Raw genomic sequence first — 21,055 nt, 5'->3', positions numbered from 1 at the left:
TAACCATTTAACCTATATAGCAGTTTAATACAATAAATCCAATGCTAGCCAACCATCAAAGGCTTGGCCCATTAATATGTGAATCAAGAACAGAAACCCAAAAGTGGAAAGTCGGAAACACTTTAAACTACAAATCGTGTGAAGGGTGTATTGAGAAGTCTCTAGAGATAACAAGTACAACACTAGACTCAAGAATTCTGCCAAAATATCAACATTTTCCATTGAAACATTTTATCAAACACATGACATGCATAGGAATTTCACAACAACCATACCACAAGAATTTTATCAAACTCAGGAAAATCAAGCAAATAACACTCATCCATCACTCATTCAACTTCCCCTATCTACCATCAAGCACCACAAACAAGGAATTTCACAACAACCATACCACATTCATATTTCTACCAATTTTCCAAAGGATGGTAAGAAGGGGCAAAGAACTCATACCTTGAAAATTGGGAATTGAAAGGAGGTGAAGAGGAATGCAACCCAAAGTCTTGCTCTTAGGAGAGTAATGGACTCAACTAGATGCTAGGAAAGTGATTTTCGAATTTGGGAGATGAGAGCTTTTAGGGTTTTTGCTTGAGAAAATAAGTGGGTGTGGGTGTTTGTCTTCGGCATTTTCTAGTTTAAAAACGTACTGATACGCTACGCATGAGCGCAAATCAAGGCTCGCTCATACGTAGGCAAACCGAGAGCAAACCACTGCCATTTTTTAAAATTTGAAACGCCACGCATGAGCGCAGCCTTGACGCTCGCGCATGCGTGGATTGGCAGAAGGCCTTCCACTGTTTCTTTTTTGAAAATTTTCTTTTTAAAATTCTAATTAAAACATAAAAACTTCTAAAAAGCCTAAAAAAAATTTAAAACGAAACTTAAAAATAACTAAAAAATACTTAGCCTTCCTAACCTTTACTGTATATTAAAATTACAGAAACTGATTTTTAAGTAAAATGACCTTTTTACCCCTAAGGTAAATATAATTCATTTAATTAACCAAAATAGCCCAAATAATCCATAAAAATAATGTAAATTCAAAATATATGATAAACTGATCCAAAACATTTTATAAAATTATCCAAAGTAATTTTATTAACTCATTTACCCATAAACTCATTTATTTAACTTATTACTTCAAAATAAACCAATAATAACTTCATAAAATTAATAAAATATATCTAGCTCGTCAAAATTATTTCTAAAATCTTATAATCCATTTTAAAGCTCTACAAAGTCTCTGGATAGGTCCATAACATTTTAATAAGTTACTAGAGTTTCTTTACCAGCGCGTTGCGCGGGGAATATGTTTGTTATATTCATACGTCAATCAATACCTTGATTATTAAAAATATATTAAACAACAGATGAAATAGAAGAGTCTGAAATGCTAAGCAAAGTGAACAAAAAGACTTTTCTTGTAAACTTGATCTAGATCAACATGAACTCGTTTCACATTCTTCTTGGACATGAAGACATTTGTTTGTCGGGCTCCATTTCTTCAAGCTAGAATAATATTCAAAATATAATTATTAAAAATATACAATACAAATGTAACACAACCGTATTTAGAAGTAAGTTAGAAGACTTACATTTTGTATAGCACGCTCAGCGAAGGGTGTGGCACCCCCTGTGTGACTGGGTCCACTGGGATTATTTTTGATTGCATGTCTTAAAACTTTTTGAAGCTTCACAGTACTTTTCTGCTCTTCTAAACACAACCATTGAGAGTCAGTCATCCACTTTGGCTTCTTACCACTTCTGTGAGCTCTTGAAAGTAGGCCGATCAGTTGATTGGAGCATTTTCAGTAAAAAAGTTTCTTTACAATTTCTTCATCTTTAGCTTCCCATGCCACTTGTTCTTTGAAAGAATCAAACCATATTTTATGCAGTTTGGGATGGGATTTTCACGGATCGTTGCATACCGAAATAGGCCCTCGTTGTAATTGTTCTTGATGACATTATAGACTGCCCTGCTTGACACTTTGGCGGACTACAAACTGCAAATAGATAATATTAATAAAATTAAACGACTACTGTTAAGAAAAAATTCAACCCAACTTACTTACTTATTCCCAGCTGGTTTAATATATTTATCTTCTCTCTTGTCTTTTGGTTTGCCAATAATAATCACTGTTTTGTGCAATGACTTTAGCCTATTCAAAGACCTTAATGCTTGGCCCTTCACATAAATTTTTTTGAATTCATCAGTAGCCCAATAACTAAGTGCTGCATCATACTGAGCTTTTGGACGTGCTTGGTCAGGCAGGGTGGATATTGGTTTTTAATGGCTACACGTTTCTCACTTTCCCCCCTTCAATGCTTTAGCAAACTTTTTCTTGTCACATGCACTGTTTTTCCTGTTCCGTTCTAGTTTCCTCTGTTTAACAGCTAAGCGAGCCACAGAGTTTAACTGTTTTCAGTAAGGGCCTTCGCGAACCACTGTTGTATTGGTTACTGAGGTTCTTGGGCCTTTTCTTTGGGCCTAAGCCTTCTTTCAATGAAATACCAACTATTGACAAAAAAAAACACTGGGTTACCAGCAAAGTGTGAATAATCTTCTCATTCTCATCTCTTATAACTGAATCATCTTTCATTGCATCTTCGTGCATTGGTTTTTCTGATTTCCATCTATGATGGATAGCTTGAGTAATTGAAAAATTAAAATTGGGCTTTCTTGTACAAAATAAATGTGAAGCCATGAAAGGTTTTATCGTACCAAACATATAGGTAGAACCCAGTAAACCAATAGGTTTAATTGTACGAAACAAATGTGAAGAAATGCAATTGGCAGCAGAAGAAAGACAGAGAAGTGCATAATCAATCCTGCAAAAATGGTCATTAAAACAGTCTGCAAATAAACTATAAAGATCTACTATATAATCTAATTCCAACTAGTATTTACATGCATATTTTTTGAATCATCTTTCACCCAGACTTGTCTTTCATATGACGGTCCTTGTTGATCTTTTCAAACATATTTGTTTGCCGGGCTCCATTTCTTCAAGCTAGAATAATATTCAAAATATAATTATTAAAAATATACAATACAAATGTAACACAACCGTATTTAGAAGTAAGTTAGAAGACTTACATTTTGTATAGCACGCTCAGCGAAGGGTGTGGCACCCCCTGTGTGAGTGGGTCCACTGGGATTATTTTTGATTGCATGTCTTAAAACTTTTTGAAACTTCTCAGTTCTTTTGTGCTCTTTTAAACACAACCATTGAGAGTCAGTCATCCACTTTGGCTTCTTACCACTTCTTTGAGCTCTTGAAAGTAGGTCGATCAGTTGATTGGAGCATTTTCTATCAAAAAGTTTCTTTACAATTTCTTCATCTTTAGCTTCCCATGCCACTTGTTCTTTGAAATAATCAAACCATATTTTATGCTGTTTGGGATTTTCACGGATCGTCGCATACCGAAACAGGCCCTCGTTGTAATTGTTCTTGATGACATTATAGACTGCACTGCTTGACACTTTGGCGGACTTCAAACTGCAAATAGATAATATTAGTAAAATTAAACGACTACTGTTAAGCAAAAATTCAACCCAACTTACTTACTTGTTCCCAGCTGGTTTGATATATTTATCTTCGCTATTGTCTTTGGTTTGCCATTATTAGTCACTGTTTTGTGCAATGGCTTTGGCCTATTTAAAGACCTTAATGCTTGGCCCTTCACATAAGTTTTTTTGAATTCATCAGTAGCCCAATAACTAAGTGATGCATCATACTGATCTTTAGGAAGTGCTTGGTCAGGCAGGGTGGATATTGGTTTTTAATGGCTACACCTTTCACACTTTCCCCCCTTCAATGCTTTGGCAAACTGTTTCTTGTCACATGCACTGTTTTTTCTGTTCCGTTCTAGTTTCCTCTGTTTAACAGCTAAGCGAGCTACAGAGTTTAACTGTTTTCTGTAAGGGCCTTCACGAACCACTGTTGTATTGGTTACTGAGGTTCTTGAGCCTTTTTTTTGGGCCTAAGCCTTCTTTCAATGAAATACCAACTATTGACCACAAAAAAAAACACAGGGTTACCAGCAAAGTGTGAATGATCTTCTCATTCTCATCTCCTTTAACTGAATCATCTTTCATTGCATCTTCGTGCATTGGTTTTCTTGATTTCCATCTATGATGGATAGCTTGAGTAATTGAAAAATTAAAACTGGGCTTTCTTGTACGAAATAAATGAGAAGCCATGAAAGGTTTTATCGTACCAAACATATAGGTAGAACCCAGTAAACTAATAGGTTTAATCGTACGAAACAAATGTGAAGAAATGCAATTGACAGCAGAAGAAAGACAGAGAAGTGGATAATCAATCCTTCAAAAACGGTCATTAAAACAATCAGCAAATAAAATATAAAGATCTACTATATAATCTAATTCCAATTAGTATTTACATGCATATTTTTTGAATCAACTTTCACCCAAGACTCGTCTTTCATATTGAGGTCTTTGTTGATCTTTCCAAACATATTTGTTTGTCGGGCTCCATTTCTTCAAGCTAGAATAATTTGCAGAATATAATTATTAAAAATATAAAATATAAATGTAACACAAGCGTATTTAGAAGTAAGTTGGAAGACTTACATTTTGTATAGCACACTCAGCGAAGGGTGTGGCACCCCCTGTGTGAGTGGGTCCACTAGGCTTATTTTTAATTGCTTGTCTTAAAACTTTTTGAAACTTTTCAGTCCTTTTGTGCTCTTCTAGACACAACCATTGAGAGTCAGTCATCCACTTTGGCTTCTTACCACTTCTGTGAGCTCTTAAAAGTAGGCCGATCAGTTGATTGGAGTATTTTCTGTTAAAACGTTGCTTTACAATTTCTTCGTCTTTAGCTTCCCATGCCACTTGTTCTTTAAAAGAATCAAACCATATTTTATGCAGTTTTGGATTTTCACGAATCGTCCCATACCGAAACAGGCCCTCGTTGTAATTGTTCTTGATGACATTATAAACTGCCCTGCTTGACACTTTGGTGGACTTCAAACTGCAAATAGATAATATTAGTAAAATTAAACGACTACTGTTAAGAAAAAATTCAGCCCAACTTACTTACTTGTTCCAAGCTGGTTTGATAAATTTATCTTCGCTCTTTGTTTTTTGGTTTCCCAGTAATAATCACTGTTTTGTGCAATGGCTTTGGCCTATTCAAAGACCTTAATGCTTGGCCCTTCACATAAGTTTTTTTGAATTCATCAGTAGCCCAATAACTAAGTGCTGCGTCATACTGATCTTTTGGAAGTGCTTGGTCAAGTAGGGTGGATATTGGGTTTTAATGGCTACACCTTTCACACTTTCTCCCCTTTAATGCTTTGGCAAACTGTTTCTTGTCACATGCACTGTTTTTTCTGTTCCGTTCTAGTTTCCTCTGTTTAACAGCTAAGCGAGCCACATAGTTTAACTGTTTTCGGTAAGGGCCTTCGCGAACCACTGCTGTATTGGTTACTGAGGTTCTTGGGCCTATGCCTTCTTTCAATGAAATACCAACTATTGACCACAAAAAAAACATTGGGTTACCAGCAAAGTATGAATGATCTTCTCATTCTCATCTCCTTTAACTGAATCATCTTTCATTGCATCTTCGTGCATTGGTTTTTCTGATTTCCATCTATGATGGATAGCTTGAGTAATTGAAAAATTAAAACTGGGCTTTCTTGTACGAAATAAATGTGAAGTCATGAAAGGTTTTATCGTAACAAACATATAGGTAGAACCCAGTAAACCAATAGGTTTAATCGTACGAAACAAATGTGAAGAATTGCAATTGACAGCAGAAGAAAGACAGAGAAGTGGATAATCAATCCTGCAAAAACGGTTATTAAAACAATCAGCAAATAAACTATAAAGATCTACTATATAATCTAATTCCAGTTTGTATTTACATGCATATTTTTTGAATCATCTTTCACCCAAGACCCATCTTTCATATGGAGGTCATTGTTGATCTTTCCAAACATATTTGTTTGTCGGGCTCCATTTTTTCAAGCTAGAATAATTTGCAGAATATAATTATTAAAAATATACAATATAAATGTAACACAAGCATATTTAGAAGTAAGTTAGAAGACTTACATTTTGTATAACACACTCAGCGAAGGGTGTGGCACCCCCTGTGTGAGTGGGTCCATTAGGCTTATTTTTAATTGCTTGTCTTAAATCTTTTTGAAACTTGTCAGTCCTTTTGTGCTCTTCTAGACACAACCATTGAGAGTCAGTCATCCACTTTGGCTTCTTACCACTTCTTTGAGCTCTTGAAAGTAGGTCGATCAGTTGATTGGAGCATTTTCTGTCAAAAAGTTTCTTTACAATTTCTTCATCTTTAGCTTCCCATGCCACTTGTTCTTTGAAATAATCAAACCATATTTTATGCAGTTTTGGATTTTCACGAATCGTCGCATGCCGAAACAGGCCCTCGTTGTAATTGTTCTTAATGACATTATAGACTGCACTGCTTGACACTTTGGCGGACTTCAAACTGCAAATAGATAATATTAGTAAAATTAAACGACTACTGTTAAGCAAAAATTCAACCCAACTTACTTACTTGTTCCCAGCTGGTTTGATATATTTATCTTCGCTATTGTCATTGGTTTGCCATTAATAGTCACTGTTTTGTGCAATGGCTTTGGCCTATTTAAAGACCTTAATGCTTGGCCCTTCACATAAGTTTTTTTGAATTCATCAGTAGCCCAATAACAAAGTGATGCATCATACTGATCTTTAGGAAGTGCTTGGTCAGGCAGGGTGGATATTGGTTTTTAATGGCTACACCTTTCACACTTTCCCCCCTTCAATGCTTTGACAAACTGTTTCTTATCACATGCGCTGTTTTTTCTGTTCCGTTCTAGTTTCCTCTGTTTAACAGCTAAGCGAGCCACAAAGTTTAACTGTTTTCTATAAGGGCCTTCGCGAACCACTGTTGTATTGGTTACTGAGGTTCTTGAGCCTTTTTTTTGGGCCTAAGCCTTCTTTCAATGAAATACCAACTATTGACCACAAAAAAAAAACACTGGGTTACCAGCAAAGTGTGAATGATCTTCTCATTCTCATCTCCTTTAACTGAATCATCTTTCATTGCATCTTCGTGCATTGGTTTTTCTGATTTCCATCTATGATGGATAGCTTGAGTAATTGAAAAATTAAAACTGGGCTTTCTTGTACGAAATAAATGTGAAGCCATGAAAGGTTTTATCGTACCAAACATATAGGTAGAACCCAGTAAACTAATAGGTTTAATCGTACGAGACAAATGTGAAGAAATGCAATTGGCAGCAGAAGAAAGACAAAGAAGTGGATAATCAATCCTTCAAAAACGGTCATTAAAACAATCAGCAAATAAACTATAAAGATCTACTATATAATCTAATTCCAATTTGTATTTACATGCATATTTTTTGAATCATCTTTCACCCAAGACCCATCTTTCATATGGAGGTCATTGTTGATCTTTCCAAACATATTTGTTTGTCGGGCTCCATTTTTTCAAGCTAGAATAATTTGCAGAATATAATTATTAAAAATATACAATATAAATGTTACACAAGCATATTTAGAAGTAAGTTGGAAGACTTACATTTTGTATAACACACTCAGCGAAGGGTGTGGCACCCCCTGTGTGAGTGGGTCCATTAGGCTTATTTTTAATTGCTTGTCTTAAAACTTTTTGAAACTTGACAGTCCTTTTGTGCTCTTCTAGACACAACCATTGAGAGTCAGTCATCCACTTTGGCTTCTTACCACTTCTTTGAGCTCTTGAAAGTAGGTCGATCAGTTGATTGGAGCATTTTCTGTCAAAAAGTTTCTTTACAATTTCTTCATCTTTAGCTTCCCATGCAACTTGTTCTTTGAAATAATCAAACCATATTTTATGCAGTTTTGGATTTTCACGAATCGTCGCATGCCGAAACAGGCCCTCGTTGTAATTGTTCTTGATGACATTATAGACTGCACTGCTTGACACTTTGGCGGACTTCAAACTGCAAATAGATAATATTTGTAAAATTAAACGACTACTGTTAAGAAAAAATTCAGCCCAACTTACTTACTTGTTCCAAGCTGGTTTGATAAATTTATCTTCGCTCTTTGTTTTTTGGTTTGCCAGTAATAATCACTGTTTTGTGCAATGGCTTTGGCCTATTTAAAGACCTTAATGCTTGGCCCTTCACATAAGTTTTTTTGAATTCATCAGTAGCCCAATAACTAAGTGATGCATCATACTGATCTTTAGGAAGTGCTTGGTCAGGCATGGTGGATATTGGTTTTTAATGGCTACACCTTTCACACTATCCCACCTTCAATGCTTTGACAAACTGTTTCTTGTCACATGCACTGTTTTTTCACATGCACTGTTTTTTCTGTTCCGTTCTAGTTTCCTCTGTTTAACAGCTAAGCGAGCCACAAAGTTTAACTGTTTTCTATAAGGGCCTTCGCGAACCACTTCTGTATTGGTTACTGAGGTTCTTGAGCCTTTTTTTTGGGCCTAAGCCTTCTTTCAATGAAATACCAACTATTGACCACAAAAAAAAACACTGGGTTACCAGCAAAGTGTGAATGATCTTCTCATTCTCATCTCCTTTAACTGAATCATCTTTCATTGCATCTTCGTGCATTGGTTTTTCTGATTTCCATCTATGATGGATAGCTTGAGTAATTGAAAAATTAAAACTGGGCTTTCTTGTACGAAATAAATGTGAAGCCATGAAAGGTTTTATCGTAGCAAACATATAGGTAGAACCCAGTAAACTAATAGGTTTAATCGTACGAAACAAATGTGAAGAAATTCAATTGGCAGCAGAAGAAAGACAGAGAAGTGGATAATCAATCCTTCAAATGGAGGTCTTTGTTGATCTTTCCAAACATATTTGTTTGTCGGGCTCCATTTCTTTAAGCTAGAATAATTTGCAGAATATAATTATTAAAAATATAAAATATAAATGTAACACAAGCGTATTTAGAAGTAAGTTGGAAGACTTACATTTTGTATAGCACACTCAGCGAAGGGTGTGGCACCCCCTGTATGAGTGGGTCCACTAGGCTTATTTTTAATTGCTTGTCTTAAAACTTTTTGAAACTTTTCAGTCCTTTTGTGCTCTTCTAGACACAACCATTGAGAGTCAGTCATCTACTTTGGCTTCTTACCACTTCTGTGAGCTCTTAAAAGTAGGCCGATCAGTTGATTGGAGCATTTTCTGTTAAAACGTTTCTTTACAATTTCTTCATCTTTAGCTTCCCATGCCACTTGTTCTTTAAAAGAATCAAACCATATTTTATGCAGTTTTGGATTTTCACGAATCGTCGCATACCGAAACAGGCCCTCATTGTAATTGTTCTTGATGACATTATAGACTGCCCTGCTTGTCACTTTGGCGGACTTCAAACTGCAAATAGATAATATTAGTAAAATTAAACGACTACTGTTAAGAAAAAATTCAGCCCAACTTACTTACTTGTTCCCAGCTGGTTTGATAAATTTATCTTCGCTCTTGTCTTTTGGTTTGCCAGTAATAATCACTGTTTTGTGCAATGGCTTTGGCCTATTCAAAGACCTTAATGCTTGGCCCTTCACATAAGTTTTTTGAGTAAATAGCCATTTTGGTCCCTGGTTGTGTATAGCGGTGACAGAATGGTCCTCAGCTTTTAAAAATGGTCATTTTTAATCCTTGAATGTGTCGACGTCGGTCAAGTTGGTCCTTTGTTCAGTTTTCCGTTAGTCCCTGAGACGGAAAATGTCAAATGTCATGTTTTTTTACACATTGGCATCCTACGTGGCTCTCCAGCAATCAAAATGAAAGTAAGTAAACACATTCAGGGACCAAAATGACGGTTTACTCCAAAAAATCACTTAACCATCATCTCCAACCTCATCTTCATCTTCATCCTCAATCTCACCTTCTTATTTCATTATTTCCAGAAAACAAACACAAAATCCCAAATCTTCATCCTCCATCATCTTTTTCCCTATTCAACCATTAAACTTTAAAAAGTTCATCATCTAATCCCACATCCCAGATATATTTTATATGATCCTATCTTGGTCCTAATCTCATTGGTAGGCACTGCTTATCTGCTCTATTTGCCTATCACCCCCACTCTCCCATACCTGTACATCTTAGTGAGTTCTTCAATTTCCATTATGCTTCCTTAACTCCATTTCAATCAACACCAATGCACTGCAAATCACACCCTCATACAATCACTACCTTCAACCCTTTCTTCTGATTCTAGCATCATCCCACTGTGTAGTGTATGCAATTAACCAAAACTCAAATTTAGAACCCACACTAAAAGAAACCCCCAATATGAGTTTTGTGAATCTCAACACATGGGCACGCCCAAGTTTCGTGATGAACCATGCTACCAGATCCAGATCCCCAACTTTTTACCTCTTCCATGGCCTTAGGAAGATACCCATTTCGCCAATTATCCCCGCAAAGCCCCAAAGGTACCAACTCTGTTCTTCTTCAACTGTTTCGGCGGTGATGACCAAGGAGGAGACGGTGGAGGCTGAGAAAGAAAAACCCACCTTCAATTTCAAGTCCTACATGATTCAAAAGGCGACCCAGGTTAACCAGGCCCTCGACGACGCCGTTTCGCTCCAGGACCCTCTCAAGATCCACGAGGCCGTGCGCTACTCCCTCCTCGCCGACGGGAAGAGGGTCAGGCCGGTTCTCTGCCTCGCCGCTTGTGAGCTCGTCGGAGGGACCGAGCCCATGGTGATTTCAGCGGCGTGCGCCATCGAGATGATCCAAACCATGGTATCAAGCAAAATAATGAATAAAAAGACCCAAAAATGAAGAATAAGAATATGAGTAACATGTTTGAGTTTTTAAAGTTTAATGGTTGAATATGGAAAAAGATGATGGAGATGAAGATTTGGGGGATTTTGTGTTTGTTTTCTGGAAATGATGAAAGAAGAAGGTGAGATTGAGGATGAAGATGAAGATAATGGTTAAGTTATTTTTTTGGAGTTAACCGCCATTTTGGTCCCTGAATGTGTTTACTTACTTTCATTTTAACCGTTGGAGAGCCACGTAGGATGTCAAACATGTAAAAAATGTGACATTTGACATTTTCCGTCTCAGAGACCAACGGAAAATTGAAAAAAAGACTAACTTGACCGACGTCGACACATTCAAGGATTAAAAATGACCATTTTTAAAAATTGAGGACCATTCCATCACCGCAATACACAACCAGGGACCAAAATGGCTGTTTACTCAAGTTTTTTTGAATTCATCAGTAGCCCAATAACTAAGTGCTGCGTCATACTGATCTTTTGGAAGTGCTTGGTCAAGCAGGGTGGATATTGGTTTTTAATGGCTACACCTTTCACACTTTCCCCCCTTTAATGCTTTAGCAAACTGTTTCTGGTCACATGCACTGTTTTTTCTGTTCCGTTCTAGTTTCCTCTGTTTAACAGCTAAGCGAGCCACATAGTTTAACTGTTTTCGGTAAGGGCCTTCGCGAACCACTGCTGTATTGGTTACTGAGGTTCTTGGGCCTTTTTTTGGGCCTATGCCTTCTTTCAATGAAATATCAACTATTGACCACAAAAAAAACATTGGGTTACCAGTAAAGTGTGAATGATCTTCTCATTCTCATCTCCTTTAACTGAATCATCTTTCATTGCATCTTCGTGCATTGGTTTTTCTGATTTCCGTCTATGATGGATAGCTTGAGTAATTGAAAAATTAAAACTGGGCTTTCTTGTACGAAATAAATGTGAAGTCATGAAAGGTTTTATCGTAACAAACATATAGGTAGAACCCAGTAAACCAATAGGTTTAATCGTACGAAACAAATGTGAAGAATTGCAATTGACAGCAGAAGAAAGACAGAGAAGTGGATAATCAATCCTGCAAAAACGGTCATTAAAACAATCAGCAAATAAACTATAAAGATCTACTATATAATCTAATTCCAATTAGTATTTACATGCATATTTTTTGAATCATCTTTCACCCAAGACCCGTCTTTCGTATGGAGGTCTTTGTTGATCTTTCCAAACATATTTGTTTGTCGGGCTCCATTTTTTCAAGCTAGAATAATTTGCAGAATATAATTATTAAAAATATACAATATAAATGTAAAACAAGCGTATTTAGAAGTAAGTTGGAAGACTTACATTTTGTATAGCACACTCAGCGAAGGGTGTGGCACCCCCTGTGTGAGTGGGTCCACTAGGCTTATTTTTAATTGCTTGTCTTAAAACTTTTTGAAACTTCTCAGTCCTTTTGTGCTCTTCTAGACACAACCATTGAGAGTTAGTCATCCACTTTGGTTTCTTACCACTTCTGTGAGCTCTTGAAAGTAGGCCGATCAGTTGATTCGAGCATTTTTTGTCAAAAAGTTTCTTTACAATTTCCTAGTTTCCTATTTTTATTTAATGGAATCCAATTTTGAAAGACCCTTTCCTAGTTTCCTGTTTCTATTTTAAGCTTAGCTGCTGTATTATTAGTTTATCTCTTGTACAGTTGTATTGTATCTTTCTCTATTTCAGTATTTTGATTTGTTTTCATTAGTTCTTTTTTTGACAGTTTGTATAGTTGTATTGCTTAGTTGCTGTATTATGTGAAGTTTGCCATGTTTTGCACCTGCTTGAAGTTGAAGCAAGCAGGTGGAAAAAAATTGATTTCTAATGAACCCGTATTGTAGATGTATCTTTCTCTATTTCAGTTAAATTTTCAATTGTGAAGTCTTGTATAGTTGTATTGTATCTTTCTCTATTTCAGTTAAATTTTTAATTGTGAATTCTTGTAGAGTTGTGACATTTTGTTGTGGTAAAACATTCCTTGTTGTTTTTGTGATATTTTGTAATGGTATTTGTTATGGTATTTTGATTTTTTTTTTAATTGTCAACCAAGTCAAACGGTTCAACCAATGATCCAATGGTGGAACCATTGACTCATTGACCCAGTGCCTCGACCGAGTTGATCACCAGTCTGAGTTTTATAACACTGGTTATAAGAGACTAAAGAGAATTGGTTTCTCTAAACTCTAAATGTTATTATTAGCATTATGGTATTATGCTCCCTTTTAATTTTTTCTGTAGCTATTTGCCTGATGATACTGGTTCTTTCAATTTGGAAAGTTTCATTTATGCAGTTCTTATAGCTTATTTTAAGAATATACATATGCTTTGAAACATGAAATATTGAAAGATATGTAAGGTGGCAAACTAATGATGACATGTTGTTTATATATTCTTCTGGTGGATAGGTTTCATGATTGCTGTCACTGACCGATCATTTTGAACTAGTGATTAGCAAAAATTTCACTGATAAAAGAAATGGACTGAATGGACATATTGTAACACCCTCTAAACCCTGCATATATATTATAGCTTAAATTAGAGTAAAATACATAACACAGAGGGTGTCACACTTATTCTCCAAAACCATAAATCAAAACACCTGTCATGCTCAAAATAAATATATAAATTTCCAACTTTAGTGTCATAAGATCTTATGCATAGCACAACGGATTTATTTTTTAACTCCAAAATAAAACATAATCCAAGAATGAATAAAGAGAGTTCATAAAATAACTCTTAACATCAAGGTACAAAGCTAAACGTTTTCCCCGTGTTACATAACAGAGCATGACTCCCCTAACTAAACCATAAATGAAAGACTAGCTCCTCCAACTAACCCTTGCGAGAAACTCCATTGTCTTCGGTACCTGAGCGATGTCGCATAGAACATCATTCCAACAGAAGGGTGAGAACTCATATCATATGGATAAGCATAATAATAAATAATGTAAAAGTTTATCTATGTTCCACATAAATTCTTCACACTCTACTTACAAATAATAAATTATGTAAGTTAATATAATCAATTAATCTCATAGTTATGACAATACTCCATAATTCATAGCATCAAGTAAGTAAATATTATTGTCTCCAATTACCACAACATCAAATCTCAAAAAATATCACAATTATCATTAATTAGCATCAACAACTCTCTAACGCATATGACTCAAGTGAGACCCGTGCAAATGCCTTTGGTACCAAAGTTGTTATCCTTAGCGGTATCACCGCGTCCACTCTAGACATATAACCACCAATAAAGCCCTCACTCTAGGCTTCAAAACCACTCCAGTTTTGGGACAAGTCACTAGCCTCCACGAGAACTAGCAAACATTGCCTCTTGACAACTATGCAGTGTATTATGCAAAACTCAACTAACATATGCATATTCAGACCATCTCCAAGTCTTAATTATTTTAGCATATTCATCACCAGCTCAACAATTCACATCATCTCCAATTTCACAAAACACACACTTACATGTTATCAATCACACAACTTGCAATCACAGTAACTTAGCAACTTAACACATAACATCAATTCAGAAACAATATCATATAATGAACTATTAAACATATATAAATTAAATATAATTCATATATAAGAGATTTTGCAACTATTATACAAAAATTGGATTCTTCCTAATTTTCCTCAAAAACTCGTCATCTCATGCATCATCCCCCTCATGCGCGCACTACTACCTACATGCGCCACCTCCCTCGCACGCAACCCTCGCCATGGCCACGCGCCACCGTGCCTTGCGCATCACCACGCGCGCGCACCACATCTTTTTCGAAAACAACATTTGCACCTAAAATGACTGATTTTATTCAGAACGGTTATAAACTGTACAACAACCTAGGCGAATTTTTAAATACCTCAAATTCACTCAGAAAAATCTAATATTTTTATCATAGTTTACTATACACGTTTTGTAAATCCCTGTAAATTTTCAAGTCTATATTCGAAGTACAAAATTCAGGAAAAATCTAACACTAACAGCAGTTCGTGAGAAACGAGACAGCTTAACCTATCCTCACTAAAACACATATAACTCGAGCTACAGACGTCGGAATGACGTGAAACCAGCGGAAAACATTTTATAACAGAAAGAGCTACAACTTTTATGAAGACTACTTCTTCAAATTCGGTCATGAACACAGCTCGAAATAGGGTTCAAGAGCTCGTAAATTTCTGCAGCCTCATGCGCGGCGCGCTACCCCCTCTATTCCACCCACAATTCATAACCCTAAATTCAACTGCATCCTAGGGTTCCTAAATCAGGCTTTCTATCATTATCAGCTATCATACCAATCCATAGAACATGAATCCAAACCCTTACCTCTTGAAGATCAAATCTAGGTTTTCTGCTCTTTTCTCCTCTCCTTCTTCTCTGTTTTCACGCTTTCTCCTTCTTTGTTCTGCTCTTCTAATTCTGATTTCTCTTTCTTTCTTTTTTCTATTTATTTCACTCCTAACCCTAAACTAGTATTACTAGTGGGCTCCACTCCATATATCACCTAAACCCAACAACCTTATCTAATTTAATCTTATCTCACTCAAATATAAATTAAATAAATTACTCGCTTCATATATCACATAATTGTTTAATTATCATATATCATAATAATAATTAAAATAAAATAATAAATAACCTAATAATGGAAAATGGTGTGTTACACATATAGTGCTGAAGCAATGTTTTATGTGAATGTTTTTATCCTAGGACTTCTTTCATTCTTGCCTTTATTTGATGGTTTTGCTCACATTGTCAGTATCAAATTTCAGTTTTCCAACAATGGTGGGAGCATGCACTGTGCTTGGGGGGGGGGGGGGGGTGCTTTTTATTTATTATTTCGTTTTTTTTTGCAGTAGACTTACTTGTACTTAAATTGCATTACATTGGCACTGTTAGGAGTTTTTGGGATCAGTGCCCTTTTTTATGGCTCAAAGTTATTTAATGGAATCCCTAGAAGCCACTAGTTTATCCAATTTATTGGTAAGTGGCTAAATATGAAATTGGATAACATTAATAGCTATAAGAAAGGAATATATGCAGTAGGCTATAAGAGTCCAAAATGAAGGATGATGGCATGCTTCACACAAAACTTTTTCCTTTCTATATATTTAAGTTGGTTCCCTAACTATTTTGAAGTCTTGTTTTTCTGGTTTTCTTCGAAAACAATTTTGTTCTCTAAACATAAAGTTCCCCATGCTGACCGTGAGTAATTATTTAATTGAACTTACCAATATCTCATTGTATTTGGTGTTTCCTCGTACCTATTGTTGTTGCATATTACCAATAGCTCATTGTATTTGGTGTTTCCTCATACCTATTGCTGTTGCATATTTATATATGGTTCTCCCTACAAAGGTTTATCAGCTGCTCCTTTCATTGAAAGTGAAGAGTTTGACTACTGATTCCCAATTCATCCTGTGTCTCTTTTTTTTTTTTTATATATTTTGCATTGGAACCCACCTCTTTCCCTAAATTATTCTCTGCTTCATACTTCATTTGATTTTTTTGTTTGTTTGTCTTGATTTGATGGAAGGTTTATAGCACACAAAGGTTTGTTGCCTGACTTTTCTTATGATATAATATTCATATAACTCCTCACAATTTACCCTTGCGTCCCAAAGAATGTCAAATTAAATTAATTATGCTAGTGCTAGAAGGAAACAAACCATTTTCAAATTGAATAGATTCATGAACAACCCTTCAGTGACCCTCACTTTAGAGGTGCCAAATATAAAATGAAACCAAATCCTGTCTGTCAGCGTGTCCCACAAATTTGCAACTCCATCGCCTTATACTTGGGTCCTTATTCTATGGTATTCTAATTTAGTTTTTTCTGAGTTGTTATTCTTCATCTCAGTAAGCATTCTCTTTCTTTGGTGCATTTGTCCATCCCTAACTCAACTTTTGAATTAATGTCCTGTTTGTTTATAAGGTTGTTTAAATAGAGGTGCGATGGGAAGCGAAGATGCAAGAGATCCATTTAAAGGGGTGGATTGGAAAGCTGTTGGTGGTGAGATGCAGCAAAACCCTAGCGTTCAACCACCTATCAAGAAACGACTCCCAAAGAAAGTGAGGCAAATACCGGACTACTATTTCCTTCCTCGATGGCCACTATCCTCTGCCATGTTGTTCTGTGGTGCTTGTATTGCCGGTGGAATCGGTGCTGGAATGCTTGTGGAAGCCTGGATTGATAAGAAAGTGAAAGGTAAAATAATTTTGTTCTCTTTTTCATTTCAATTAAACTGGAAAAAATATACTCGGATCATTTAGTTCTTAACAAAATCTGCTCTGAAAACTAGTGTGTTTATTCTTATTTGTTTAAATTCCATTCCAAATTTGATATTGTTGTCATGGTCTCTTATTTTGATATTGCAGAGGATGGAGGGGTTATATGGGAATTTGACAAATAAAATCTTGATCTCGTTACAACCAATGTCACATAAACTGCCTTTCCAGCACTTCCACCTCCTCATAAATTGATCTCTTGAGCAACCCTCAAATTTCTCCTCAATTGTAAGTTTAGGGGATTAGTGTAACTCAGAAGTTTTTTTGTTGGTGCTGAGGACTCAATTGATTGGATAGTTGATGGAATTAGGAAAGAAGACTACTTTTCATGTGACCAGCACTTCCACCTCCACATAAAGATGTTCACTGGATTTATTCCATGTGAACATCTCATGAATCTAGAAAAGATCATAAAGAATAAAGCCAGTGTTTAACAATGTGGGACTTTGGGTGGTGCCTACACCCACAACTTTGTTTTGTATTGTCATTCAAATGACTAGCAGCCAAATGATGAGCTTGCTGCTGTAGTGGTCAAGTCACCCAAGGCTATATCGATTTCGTGAATAAAGCACCTCAGAAATGGTGCAAGCTCTCATTTGAATTGTTGATCTTATAATTTTACCTGAATACATTGGAATATAAATTATTTACAAAACATGATAATTAGAACTTGTTTTTTCTCTTGCTGATAATCGCTACATGTTATTGTGTAGTTCATCGATAATGTAAGTAACTATAGTATCACCAACTCTGTACGTGAGGCGCTGATTATGTAACCTGATGATGAACAACGTTCTACCAGAAAGCATAGAAGTTTAATGTATATTACCTTTTCCTGTCCCTCTGTGTATATTTATCCAGTATTTTCTTCAATAGGCTTCAAGATACTAAATATCATGCTCATTGACTAATTTTCTAAAGCTGAAAATATCAAAATGCTCTATCTGTATAATTATTTCTATCCAGTGTTTACGCTTGTCGAAACATAATGTCCCACATTGGAAAGATTAAGAAGAGAACCACTTACGTTTTTTTTTATCTACACTCTGCAGACTTACGTAATCACCCAACTCTACAGCCCAATTAATTTTTTTTGGATCCAAAATATGTACAGATTACTTCTCTCACAGATTGTTTGTGGTTTTAAGATAAAACTAAAATGAAAAGTAAACAAATACAAGTCCCTAAAACATTTTTTTATTGTTACGATATTTCAATATTAACATGTTTTCTGACCTTATGTTTTAATTCTGCAATTTTATAATACCCTCATTTTCTTTGGTTTCTCTCTCATTTGCCATTAATTTCCCACACGAAGAATCACAAGTTTTATCCATAAATTTAATTTCCATGAAATGAGGCATTAATTCCTTAATACGACATTTGTAAAAGATATTTCAGGTACAATTAAGAAAAAGTGGATTAAAAATTGATCACAAACACATTGTTTCAAAGAAATTTGAAAGGATGGAAGTTGAAAGGAAGGAATATGACTGAAAAATGATATCTTTATGTGTTTGGAAAAGGCATGAAATGCAGGGAAGTTTGTTTTTTGTTGGTAAATGAAAATGCAGGGGAGTTAAACTTAAAAGCATACATGCAGGGGAGTAGTATTAGTTTTCTGCTTTAAGTTTGGCGAGAAAATGGCTTTGGAGAGTCTACAAAATACATCGCAGTGTGTTAACAAAACGTCAAAGCCATACTCTGTATCCCTTTGAGGGATTTGGATCCCTTCATGTTTAATTCTATTTGCTTTTCTCTGTATTTTCTTTTCCTTCTATATTATTTTCTTTCATTTGGCAAGTTATTTTCACTTCCCATCCAAAGAGAACATAAATATCATCGCATGGGGCCCAAGAGCAATGCAAAAGCAATAAAGTTAACACCACGATAAACTGTGGTGAAGCCTAAAAGTAAAAAATTCAGAAAGAAAGAATGAACTTAATTAACTGAAAATTTATTTCTAGAGTTTACCAAGGGCTATCTCAAGCTCACAGAATATTCAATTTAGGCTTTTTCCTCAGGCAGCAACTTCTAATATGTAGTGGTAGCTTAGACAGAGCTAACCACAAAAGAAAGCTCAAGCAGCAGTATAATTGGTTTACATTGGAGGCCTCCCAGAACCAAGCAGCTGACCAATTAAATTAGTAACCTGGCCCAACAAAAAAAACTCTTCAGACAAGACTATGAATACAGTCAACACTTGCAGTTTCCAGTTTGTGAAAGCAAAAAAACATAATGAAATCAGAACTTCTATAATCCATATATAAAGGGCTTGTTTGGAAGAACTTATTTGAGCTTAACTTATAACATAAGCGCTTATGCAAGTGTTTGAGAGGGTTATGTAAATAGCTTGTGGCCTACCTATAAGCTGTTTGGAGCTTATTTTCATAAGATGTTCAGATTAGCTTATAAATAAGAGCTTATGCTTACCTACAACTTACTTATACTAAGTTTCTCAAATTAGCTTAGGAATAGCTCTTATGCGATCAGCGCTTATGGCTTAATAAAGTTGTAAATCAAAATGCACCCTAAATTGTTCTGCATCACATCAAATTATCAAGACTTAAACAGAAGAAATTTCAAACTTAGCGCACATATGAACAGATAAAAATTATTTAACACCGCCAAGATTGCATACTATTATACTAAAACATCTAAGAAACTGATGTCTAAGCAGTTACCAGTTAGCATGGAAAACAACCAGAATTGAATCTATATGAGGAAAAAGAATGACTAATAGTGTAGAAAAAATGACAGTGACACATCCAAAGTGAACATAAGCAACATCTTACATGCCAATATTTTGAAACACAGCGGTCAATGCAACTATTTTCACCCATATTTAGCTCAGACTCCTTGTACCTGAGAAGACAAAGTCATAAACAAATATTGCATCATCCACATTCAGTTAAAGGATCATCAAACATGACCCTTCCTCAAACTGTTTTATGCAATTGGAGAAGAGTTATTCTTACCTGTTCTCAACACACTTGTTGAAACAGGTCTGGGTCATCCTGAATGGTAAAGAACAGCGCGTTAGGCCAAATCAATTGTTAAACCGCCAATGAATCTTCCCAAAAAAAATAGTTAGATCCTAATTAAACTTGCTAACAACAGCAAACACTATACAGAAATTTTTTCTACTCCAACTAAGAACCTGCCTTAATTTCTACATTGAAATGAAGTTCATCAGGTGAGTTAATACCAAGGTAAACAAAGGTTGACAGTTGCATCATCAGGTGTCTTATAACATGTTTGGTTTCACGATTTAACCAGAAGTGATTCTAGAGCATTTCAATGTGGAACCAAACATGCTATTAGCATTTAAGTAAACAGTGTGGATTATGTGCAAACAGTGAATCCAAACACCTACTTGTTGAACAATTCGACCCTGTATTCCATCTCCTTTTCAGCCATTCCAAAAATCTGCTCCATCAACAATAATAAATTAATCAAACTTGAATTCAAATTGGGAATCAATTTTTCCAACAAGGAATTAAAAACGAGAAGAATACCTGTTCTTTATCAAGGGCGGAAGGTGGTGCAGCCATTCCGAACAGAAATTCAGCTATGGAAGGAAGAAGATGAGCGATCGAGCGCTAGTGTTACGTTGATTGTGAACTGCAAATAAACCCTAAACCCGAAGTATGATTTGTTCGTTCCGAGTTAGACCGGTTTGATGACACAACCGATCTAAACCTTAGACCGGATTGACCTTAGGTTTGAGTCCCGAGCGGACCGGTTGGTCCGAGCCAAGCTTTAAAACTATGCTCTATATTAATACATTTTAAACTTTATAATATAAAATAACAATTTTCATAACATACATTATCTGTTTTGACCATATTTGTTACTCCCTCTGTCCCCATTTATAAGTCATTTTTACCTAATTCTCTAGGATTAAGAAAAGTTGTTGCTAGCAATA

At 35.6% G+C, this 21,055-nt stretch overlaps 3 protein-coding genes across 5 annotated transcripts; 2 read left to right on the top strand and 1 right to left on the bottom strand.

Moving 5' to 3' along the window:
• Positions 1 to 10,308: 10,308 nt before the first annotated feature.
• LOC130744403 (geranylgeranyl pyrophosphate synthase, chloroplastic-like) lies at positions 10,309 to 10,803 on the top strand. Its single transcript, XM_057596591.1, has one exon. The coding sequence runs from the start codon at positions 10,309 to 10,311 to the stop codon at positions 10,801 to 10,803; it is 495 nt and encodes a 164-aa protein (XP_057452574.1).
• Positions 10,804 to 15,909: 5,106 nt separating this feature from the next.
• Positions 15,910 to 17,967, top strand: LOC130749527 (uncharacterized). 3 transcript variants are annotated; one of them, XM_057602894.1, is made up of 3 exons: positions 15,910 to 16,044; positions 16,775 to 17,047; positions 17,218 to 17,967. In XM_057602894.1, exons 1-3 carry the CDS (start codon positions 15,912 to 15,914, stop codon positions 17,250 to 17,252), a joined length of 441 nt encoding a protein of 146 aa, XP_057458877.1. In that variant the 5' UTR covers positions 15,910 to 15,911; the 3' UTR covers positions 17,253 to 17,967. The 3 variants fall into 3 exon arrangements, with proteins under 3 accessions (XP_057458877.1, XP_057458879.1, XP_057458878.1); XM_057602896.1 differs by lacking the exon at positions 15,910 to 16,044 and adding an exon at positions 16,235 to 16,698; XM_057602895.1 differs by lacking the exon at positions 15,910 to 16,044 and adding an exon at positions 16,237 to 16,655.
• Positions 17,968 to 19,001: 1,034 nt separating this feature from the next.
• On the bottom strand, positions 19,002 to 20,802 carry LOC130749525 (mitochondrial import inner membrane translocase subunit TIM10-like). The gene is made up of 5 exons (XM_057602893.1): positions 20,646 to 20,802; positions 20,504 to 20,556; positions 20,106 to 20,144; positions 19,923 to 19,992; positions 19,002 to 19,279 (listed from the first exon to the last, which is right to left on the bottom strand). Exons 1-5 carry the CDS (start codon positions 20,679 to 20,681, stop codon positions 19,229 to 19,231), a joined length of 249 nt encoding a protein of 82 aa, XP_057458876.1. The 5' UTR covers positions 20,682 to 20,802; the 3' UTR covers positions 19,002 to 19,228.
• Between the last annotated feature and the right edge of the window lie 253 nt (positions 20,803 to 21,055).

Source organism: Lotus japonicus, chromosome 3 (assembly GCF_012489685.1).
Source record: "Lotus japonicus ecotype B-129 chromosome 3, LjGifu_v1.2".
Lineage (NCBI taxonomy): Eukaryota > Viridiplantae > Streptophyta > Magnoliopsida > Fabales > Fabaceae > Lotus > Lotus japonicus.
Note: the sequence above shows the minus strand (reverse complement) of the source record. Positions and strands in the feature narration are given on the sequence as shown.

What these genes read in the sequence shown, in the direction of transcription:
- LOC130744403 (XM_057596591.1), top strand. Translation starts at nt 10,309, where the DNA reads ATGAGTTTTGTGAATCTCAACACATGGGCACGCCCAAGTTTCGTGATG.
- LOC130749527 (XM_057602894.1), top strand. Translation starts at nt 15,912, where the DNA reads ATGGCATGCTTCACACAAAACTTTTTCCTTTCTATATATTTAAGTTGG. An exon ending in TAAAGTTCCCCATGCTGACC is followed by an intron (nt 16,045 to 16,774) that starts GTGAGTAATTAT and finishes TTTGTTTATAAG; the next exon opens with GTTGTTTAAATAGAGGTGCG. An exon ending in GATTGATAAGAAAGTGAAAG is followed by an intron (nt 17,048 to 17,217) that starts GTAAAATAATTT and finishes TTGATATTGCAG; the next exon opens with AGGATGGAGGGGTTATATGG.
- LOC130749525 (XM_057602893.1), bottom strand. Translation starts at nt 20,681, where the DNA reads ATGGCTGCACCACCTTCCGCCCTTGATAAAGAACAG. An exon ending in CCGCCCTTGATAAAGAACAG is followed by an intron (nt 20,557 to 20,645) that starts GTATTCTTCTCG and finishes TTGATGGAGCAG; the next exon opens with ATTTTTGGAATGGCTGAAAA. An exon ending in GTGTTTCAAAATATTGGCAT is followed by an intron (nt 19,280 to 19,922) that starts GTAAGATGTTGC and finishes TTGTTGGGCCAG; the next exon opens with GTTACTAATTTAATTGGTCA.